The 10,253-nt window shown below is 39.2% G+C and overlaps 1 protein-coding gene across 1 annotated transcript; it reads right to left on the reverse strand.

Moving 5' to 3' along the window:
* Positions 1 to 5,025: 5,025 nt before the first annotated feature.
* LOC131239104 (uncharacterized) lies at positions 5,026 to 5,400 on the reverse strand. The gene has a single exon (XM_058236661.1). It carries the CDS (start codon positions 5,398 to 5,400, stop codon positions 5,026 to 5,028), a length of 375 nt encoding a protein of 124 aa, XP_058092644.1.
* Between the last annotated feature and the right edge of the window lie 4,853 nt (positions 5,401 to 10,253).

The following is a 10,253-nucleotide window of genomic DNA, read 5'->3' on the forward strand; positions in this document are numbered from 1 at the left end:
CCTTGATGTTTATACACGATCCAACACGTTCATAGAGTGAGTTCCACTAAGGCAAAAGCAAAAAATCAGCTCATCCAAAACTCCAGTGGGCCACTAGAATGTATCAATGTTCCCGTTCTGACTTTTCCCTGTAGTGTGGCCCACTTGAGTTTTTAATCGTCACGACAAATTAACTTGGGACCGGAATCCTCTACATATGCACTGCCCAAAACACAAGTTTGCTAGGCCCACCGTGTTGTATGTGTAAAATCCACTCCGTCCATCAGGTTGCGCCCTCAATGTAAAGACATATGGAAAAATCAGAAGTTCAAAAACCCAGGAGGACCACTCTACAGGGAGCAATTGGGATAGGATGCCAACCATAGGTTTGCATGTAGGGACACTATGGTATATATCTTTCATCAAACCTCTTGTAAATAAGGTCTAACTCATGATGATGAAGTAAAAATATTAAAAATGTCAGCCAAATACAAATATCAGGCGGGCCACACCATGTGGACTTTAGAGGTTTTAGGAGAAGTTTTAAATTATTTCCATTAGTGTGTCCCACCCGATATTTTATCGGGATGATTTTTTCTACTTATGGTTAAAATAATGGTTCTCAGCCGGTGAACGGACGGATTTACATATAAAACATGGTGGGCTCCATAGAATTATGCAGCTCTGGAAACCAGTTGTTGTAGACGATTCCAGTTCATCGCGGTGGGCCCCACAGAGCTTTTGTTGCACGGGCTCCGGAAATTCGGGTCCGTTTCTCGAAACTTGGACTCCTTGGTCACTAGTCAAACTATAATTAGGGATTTAAGAACGTTTAACAATCGATTGGGAGGAATCCTAACAAGCTCCTCGAGCTTGTGAAAATAGCAACCCGAGCACGCAAAGCTATTGGTCCACGTAAGCAAGGGACCCGCGTAACCCAGATGACTAGGATCTCTCGATCAATACCAGATGCACGTTGCTCAGGTGGACCAATCAAGACACGCATGCCTTGACTTTTCTCAAGCGCGCGTCTGCCCTTGCCATTCTTCGGATGAATGCACAGCTTTACTATAGCTGCAAGGTGTAGTATAAAAATCTTCAAATGGGTCCCTATTCAGGAGAGATGCTTACTGCTCATATCCAACGGGTTGGATAGCTAAACAATCTTCCAACCAGTGAATAATTTTCAACCTGTCATATGTGTGTAGCATCCAGCCCATCCAAAAGGTTGGTCCTACCATGAGAATCACTTCGTACAAAAAATTAGTTTGATCCACTCATCAACTGGGCCACACTCACATTTTTATATTATATCAGTAGCTATTCGTCGTTTTCAATTTTATGGCCCACCTAATGAGTGAATAGGGATGATTTTTTCACTATATGATTTTCATGGTGGCCCAACCAATTGGATGGTTGGGTATCGCGTACACATGACTGTTTGGAACTTATCCATTGGTTGTGCAGTAAATTATTGTCAACTAGGTGGATATGAGCATCTCCTCCCCAAACACTTTAACAATTAGGTTTAATCATAAGCATGGATAAAGCACACATAATCAAAATCCCACTCAAATAACATTCAAATAAGATCATGTAATTTGAAAACTTAGGCATTGATAATGCTTCTTGATATGCATAAGATTAAAATAAAAAATAAAAAATAAATAAAAAAAAGATACGCCAAATATAATGATTTTCTTCCCCAAGTCTATGAAAACCATAGAGTCCCAAGTGGGACTTTAGTAAAAGAAGAGTCTTGGTTAAGGTAGGAATCATATTCCATGACTACACAATAAAAGAAGAGTCTTTAGTTTTTATTTTCGTAGGCTTGCTAAGCCCATTCGTATGTACAAGAGAACCCATATATACGCCACTCCATGTGCCAGCGGGGAAAATGTAGTTGAGATCAAAGCAATCCGTCAGGTGGGTCTCACATCACAGTGTAGATGCCCTGCCTAAAGATCCAGTCAGTCCAGTGCCTCAATCAGGCCATGATGTTAGAAATAGAAGGATGGCTTGGGCAAAATATTTTCGGCCGTCCATTTGTTTTGTAGAATATAGCCCAACTAATCAGTGAACAGACACTATTTTCATGGTGGGATCCATCTGATGGAGGGCTTGGATCTCGCACGTGTATGCCATTTTGGTACGTGCATGGGTAGCTTGTAGAAGGGTGTTCTTGTACATGTTTCCGAGCTTACCAAGGCTTGTATCTCTGTTATAAAACCTAGAATCCGGTGAATTGCTTTTTCTACATGTGGTAGATGTGTACCAGATCTGACCCAGTCATCAGGTTGCCCTATCACGAATGGGTCACCCCAACTGGACAATCCTCACACTGGGTTCGGAGATTATTCTCTAGTAAGAAAAAAGGACTCTCAGAAAAGTTACATCGGTTGACTTTTCCTATGATAAACTATTTTCTTAGTCGATTCTGTGTAACTTTTGGGTAGGTCCCATCTAATGCATTTCCTACCCGACGGTCGGTTCGGATCTCATAAGGAATCACCACTTGTACGCGAATAAGCAACTCACTGATGAGTTATAGAGGAATTATTGATACTCTGGCAGCATCTGGCGCTTGATACACAGACACTTGAATGTCGTAATAGTGGCAGAGATTAACTCAAATTAGACCGAGTAAAGTGCGGAGCACGCTATTTTCATTTTTAACCGTCCAATAAATGCCCACCAATCCAGTATTCGGATAACGAAATGATCTTGTTTTATGGCTCATGATACATCTATATGGGCACCCAAAATTCGGACTCTTTGATTTGAATTACTTACTTGAGCAATTTCTAAGTAGTTTTTACTTGCCTAATTATCATACATCACACTCTACAGAGTATCAAAGCCAAGACCTTTCCAGAGCATGCAATCAAAAGAGACTTTCTTTAATGGTATCTTCGTGTGAAGTTTCTAGTAATTATACTGTGGACCATATGATCAAAAAAGCTACTTTCTGAATCCCTGTAAAGAAAACATCTCTTAATACATGCGAAAGAGAATTTCGTAATGTACACCATACCTGCAAAGACAGAAAGAGATTCAAGAGCTTTGCAAGCCCACCCGTGTGCAATGCAGCTCATGTGCACACCATACTGGGCATGCATGTAGGTCTGAGATCCAATCCATCCATCAGATTGGTCCGAAATTCTAAATATTTTCATAAAATGGTCATCTGAGCAAGTGGGCCCAATATTGAAAACAGGTGGACTGGTTAGTCAAGTTTTCAAGACCGTACATTTTTATTTTTTTGCAAACTGTTGCCTAAATGACTGGTGAATCAATCTGATTATCGGGCCAGGGCATCAATACGGTAGTTCCCTTCTGATGGATGGTTTGGATTTTGGACCGACATGTCATGTTGGCACATGTATGGGTGTACATTAGCTGTACTGCACACGCGTGTGGGCTTTGAAAACCCCGAGAGACAAATACGGACCGGAGGTCCGGAACCCTCTACAACACCAATTGCACATCAGCGGGCAAAACATCCCAGCTTTTTCGGGCCACTGTATTGATTGTATCATAATCCACTTTGTCCATCATGTCGTGCTTCTCATCTTCACCGTACGTAGAAAAAAATAGATTGATCCTAAACTCCGTTGGACCACACCAAGGAAACAATATAAAATCACGACTAAAATCTCTAATATCATCTAGCATGGCCCGTTTGAATTTGGATCAGGATGAATATTCGGTTGTCTCGTAATCCTCGTAATTATAACATGATGAACGGGTTGGATGGAGTATAAACACCACAGTCGGCCGAATACACAAACATGTGGTTGGCGTCCCCTCCCATTATCCCCTGTGGTGTACCCCACCAGGATTGCAGATCGAGCTCTCTCTTTTCTTTTTTCTTTTTTTTTCTTCGTCTTAGTGACTAAAATGTAGGGGCGCACCTGATAGACAGAGTGGATGTAATAAACACAAAATGATGGGCCCCACAGATCTCGGGTTTTGTTCCACGGCGTACAACGGGTGTTGTAGAGAATCCGGTTCCTCAAGTACATCGTTGAGAGAGCCCATTTGCATGCATGGAGTATACGCTACGTAAATGTCCAAGACCCACAAAAGTAAAAACCTCAAACGATGCAAACCCACATGCAATACATCAATGTACCATGGCACACATCTATAAAAACCATTATAATTATTATAATTATAATAAAAGAAAAAGAAAAAGAAAAACCCAAAAATGAAAACAGCTCAGTTTTCATATCATTTGATCATTTTGATTGAGTCTCGGAAATATCGTTTTTGCATGTCCTACCAGCCCCATTGGGCATTTCTATCCATTGATCCATACCGTTGATATGATCTATCATTACATTCTATAATTCCTTCGAAACTTTGATATGGGTTTTTCTTTGTAAATTAAAAATCCAGACAATATGTGAGGAAAATGTAAATTTCTAGGATTGTTAATTGATAAAATTTTTCCTGAATAAAAATAGAATTTCATGATTGAAATGATTTTAAAGGTTATGAAACACTGCTAAAATGGTGAAAAAATGAATGGTTAAATGCTTCTGATTCATTCGATACTCCGTTCGTATTCTAAACAATCCCATTCAATGTTTTGGACATCGGATCATATCAAGACACAAAACTCATGTTATTTTTTTTTATGAGAACAAGAAGATGATGGAAGATAAAGAACTGATAATAAGAAAATGAGAGAGAGAGAGAGAGAGAGAGAGAGAGAGAGAGAGAGAGAGAGAGAGAGAGAGAGGATTCGATAAAAGTATATCTTCATTAATTTTCACAACACCATCTCTGTTATTTTCAATAGCTACAAGAAGAACAAATTTTCCTTTACATAATCAAAGAAGAACAACAAAGAACAACGGTAAAAGCCCTCACCACAAACCCTTTATCACCAACCTAACTCAAGAAAAGAAAAGAAAAGAAAAGAAAAAGGAGAAAAGAGAAACAAAACCCATGATCTAAAACACCATCTCCTTCTAATCTTTCTTAAATGTAGAAAATCTCATGTGAGAGAGAGAGAGAGAGAGAGAGAGAGAGAGAGATCTATGGATTCGTTGTCGAATAGTCACAATAGAAGTTGATCGAGTCAGGCATGTCGTTATGGCACGGCGACGATCCCGACGGAGGGACGAAACCCTTAGGAAGCATGGCTGAGAAAGTCCTCGTTTCAAAGGGCTTGATCTTCTTCTTCTTCCTCCTCTTCCTCCTGTTGCTGTTCTTGTTGAGATCTTCATCCAACAAGTAAGGCGTTGTGTTCTTGATCTTGTACACTTGGAATCTCCTTGACAAATGCGAAGGAGCATTCGCATTGGCTCGGATTTGATGGGACATGGCAGGAGAAGGGAGGGAGGAGATGAGCAAGACAAGGAAGAAGAAGAAGAGAAAGGCCCATAAGCCCAGGTTGTGATTTAAGCCCATTTGAATTAGGGTTTAAGGGGTGATGCATTTGCTTTTTAGTGTGAGAAGGAAAGGTGAAGAAGAGATTGTAACGACGATCCTACATCTTCTTTTATATACATACATATATCAACACCTTCTTTATATGAATGAAGCCTCCACCCAAGGATATCTACAAAGTACTCGGGTTTTCAGTTTAATCACGTGGACTCTTGCTTTGTTTTATCCAGACAATTGGATCTTTTGGGCCATATTTTGATGGACCATCTTCCTCAATTTTATGCGATCGGATCTTTTTGGCCTCTTAATTGATGGTTAAGATGAGAAATAGAGACAATGTACATTTAATGAACAACGGTCCAAGTTGATCAGTGGCTAAGATCTTCTTGTGTGGAACCTTTTCTGGGTATGCTCCATTCATGTGCTATAGAAAGGATCAACGGTGTAGATCATTGATCCATGACCCCTTGTGCAAGATCAGAACCCGAGTATTTTTACTGTCTCCTCGGGTCCAGAGCCCATCATCTCTTGAATGCAAAGGTTAGTCAAAACGTCTCCTTCTATATCCTTTTTATTATACCGCCTTTCTTTCTTTCCTTTCCTTTCTTTTCTTTTGGCCGTTTACTATTTAAGTAATTATTATTTTGCCGTTCAATGATACACGCGAGAGTAGCCATATGAATCCTACTCTCTCCGCACGGACTCATGTGGCACGTGTGTATGGAATCTGTACATTAATCACGAGACTCCTCTATTTATAACTACATATCTAAAAACTATGCTGGTATAGCAATCAAGTGGCCCACATGTAATGTGAAAAGTGGGCTGTTAGAGAAACATAGTCATGGGTCCACATTCAATGTGAATTTATTGCTCAGAAGATGAGTGGGTGGGCCTGAGTTTTATTATCAGTGAATTCTAGTGATGTTATTCATCTGATGAATGGACAGGATCTCGTGATCCTGTCCATCGTTTGTACATTTAACCCCAATCAAACCCTCGATCTCAACCGTGAGAGTATAGCCATAGAATTTCGCATCAATCATCATTATTCTAGGCCCGGTACGAGCACGTCGGGTACATTAAATAAATGCTACCAAACCTATAACTCAAACAATCACTATTTAATCTGGACTGTTAAATTGATGGGCCAACTCAAAGCTGTGACGACAATCAAACGTGGCAGCAATTTTCTTCTTCTAACCGTTCCCCATGCGGAATTTCTTGTGGATTATTTCTCTAAACTTTTATTGATAGTGAATGGACAAAATGACTTCCAGTCATCTCATCGTTTAAGTTATTTCTCATCCAAGATCAGGTCCACTAGTTGGACGGTCCAGATCAATCACTATAATACATCATTTAACAATTTGTAGGTGTAGTAACATGTATTATATAGTATTATAAATACAATTTTCAGCTTCCTTTTTAATATTAACAAAAGGGTATTTTGGTAATGTCTTGGATGGGTCTTATCTGGATCTTTTCGTACTTCATGACCCCTCTTTGTTCCTCCCTTTTGACCTTCCTAAAAAGACATTGTCTCCCACTTTGGAATGCTCCTTCCTTTTCCAAGCGATGCTAGTGTACCTCGCACTAGGTACCTGCCAGGGGTAATTTCGGTTACTGAGACCCACATGGGTGTAACTTTCATGAAATCCACACTGTCCATCATGTAATTTTCCTCATTTTAACGAATGGAACCAAAAATAAAGATGATCCAAAATTTATATATACCACAAGATAGGAAATAGTTGGAATGGCACACCCACCATTAGTACTGTAAAAGGCCCACGGTGGTTTTATATGAAATCCATCCATTCATCTGATCCTCCTCTTAAGGATTAAAGAACTACCCAAAAATAACAGGATAAAAAATAAGGTGGGCCATTCCACGTGATTTTAGAGGTTTCGGGTATAATATTATGGGTTGGCCCACCTGAGAGTTGAATTATCCTTATTTTTCGGATCAAGAGAAAAAAGTATTGGTGCACCTGATGGACGGAATGGATTTCATGCACGATAAGCTGTTTCCCCACCTTAGAGAAAGTAGCCCCCGTAGGTACCTAAACTACGCACGCAAGCGTTTTTGTTTTCTTTTCTTCATTCCAGGTGCTTAAGACTTCAAGTAAAGAAAGAGAATTGATATTTGAGAAAAAAAAAACAAAAAAAATCTTTGATACTCCGGTATAGTGTGATGGACAATGCGCATGCACTTAGAAATTACTATGTGCAATGAAAGTAAGTTGAACTAAACTGTCCAAATTAATGTGTCCCAGTTTAGATCTGTCGTGAACAAAAAGACTATGCTCATTTGAATATGTGACCATCCGATTGGTGGCCATTTACTAGACGGCTAATGATAAAAACTATCGAGTGGGACCTATTTCAAAAACGAGTTTGCATAAATCAGAGGTTAGGATTATTCAAACAATCTGATTTTGGAAATATGAAATAGGCATAGTGATTTCAACAATTCAGTCGGTTCAATTTTAGTTGATGGATGCCGTGTACACAGTTTCATTGTGCCTGCGTATCAAGGGTCGTACATAGCCTGAGCATCAAATAACTATTCTTGATATTTACACCCGCTCTGTAATTTATAGATACCCTTTTCCTCACCACTTTTGGAATCAAATAGCACACATTTGTACCAAGACAATTGTTTTCCATAGGATTGGGGTGCCGTGTAAGTAGTGGCTTCCGTTTGAATTGGTAGAAGGGAGGATGAAAAAATACTTTGGTACTCTTGCAGAGGATGATAATCCATATTCAGGCACACACGTTACATCGAAATAATCACGAGATTAGTGGGGCCCACCATAGATGACTCATGGCTCAGAAGTGCACATGTCATATGATTCTAAGTGGTTGATTGGTGAATCTTTAATGGATGGTTAAACTGAAAGATATATCTATCCCCGTAGCAATTTAGAAAACATCCATTGATCAGAGGGTATGTCCCATCTACAGTGGATCCCAATATTTGAAAGGTTTGGATTTAAGTTCATGTCCACCACATGTTCGGTGGCTGAGTGCATCGTCGTGTTCTGCCAACATATGTCAAATAACTCATTTGAAAGTTGCACATGGTTTTAAAAGAGAAATTTACCACCGTACACAAAACCTTTTATCTGCGGTTTTTGCGAAGCAATACAAACTTAAGTGACCAACTTAGACTAGCAAGTGTGGACAACAAATTTGAGAACGAAACTACCCCTCCATTTCACCGCTGCTGCGTTTCCTCTCCCTCCCTTCGCTCGCTCCACTTAAATTTTTTCTTTTTTTAAAAAAAAAAGAAAGAAGAAAAAATCCTGCACGACTTCCGTTGCTTGGATCGCACCATCCTCTAGTCGGATCCCACGTTCTCCAGTCATCAGCATTCTCTTATTTTTTTGAAAATGGTCCCTTCATAGAAGAAAGCACGCACCACAGGTATAATGTAGTACATTTACCTAAACGGTGTAAATTTTTTGTGGGCCATTGAACTGCTGGATGAAGCTCGTATCTTGGTTTTCAATTCATCCATGTAAAAATCATCCTATGAACATAATGAATTACAAATAAAACATCATTATGGGGGCATGACAAGGTTTCTACGGTGGAACCACTGTTTCTTGTGGTATGATCCACTTGATATTTCGATATGCCACCACCATTTTGGGTTGAAACCCTTACTTTAGATGGAAAAATGGATGAACATCGTGGATAGTCTACATACATTCAAGGCTAGCCCAACTTAGTTAACTCAGTACTATAAGAGCGTACTGAGCAAACTATAAATCCAATTTGCGAGAGGTTTTGGTCCATTTGACCTACTTCTCGGTTCATGATTGGTGAAATTTCCCGAGCAATTCATAAATTTGACAGAGATATTATAAAAATATGATAGGGAATTTCCACGGATTCATGTAATGTAACGAAAAATTACTCGCATGCTTATGCACTTAATATGCCTGACCACGGCCTACGCAATTGCCAAGCAGCGAGATAAACTATACGCCAAAGCGATTTGGTGTTATGAACGGATAATGCACTCGTCACATAACATCATATCTGACTATTATGTGTTCTATCATATTTTGACTAATATATTATTTTTTGAATCATAGACAGGTGTATGCGCCCATAAATTATGAAAATTCACATTAGTTTTTGCTAGTCATCTATCCTAAAGTAAAAGAAATCGTTATTATGGATAGTTGATGCACAAATCCATTATTAAAGTACAAGTAAAAGATGAAGAAAATGACTGATGCATTCTCCATTCTCTTCCATGTCACTGGAGACAGCACTGCGCTTGAAGGGAATAAATGGACCATCAGAGTTGATGAATCGGCGTCGAAGCAGGACAATGGTTATGACTGCGGCATATTCGTAATGGAATTCATTGACATTTTGTGTAGCGGTCTCACCTTGGTAGGAACAGACACGCAAAAATTCACCACCGATTGGAGAACGTCAATAGCATATGATTGTTTGTCTTTAGTCTGTAGATGATATTTGTCAATGGCATGGGAGAAATTTTGGAGAGATGTTGTATTATATACATTGTATTAATTTTATTGTTGAATATACATTGTACATTATTGTCCCACTCATGTACCATTTCATGTTATATACATTGTATTATATACATCGTTGAATATACATTGTATGAGGTTTACAGTAATCTTAGAGTGTAAAAAATTTTCAAGTTTGTGCATTTCAGTCCGAGTTCCTTCTTTAATCACGATAACCTTGGGAGGGTAGATCCGAGGGATGGGTTGACTGCAAAAGAGCTGGTTAAACTATATTGGGTTATCTTGCTAGTCTTGAAATCATTATGTTAGCAAGATAACCCAATATAGTTTTAATCAACCCTTTTGCAATCA

This window comes from Magnolia sinica, chromosome 3 (assembly GCF_029962835.1).
Source record: "Magnolia sinica isolate HGM2019 chromosome 3, MsV1, whole genome shotgun sequence".
NCBI lineage: Eukaryota > Viridiplantae > Streptophyta > Magnoliopsida > Magnoliales > Magnoliaceae > Magnolia > Magnolia sinica.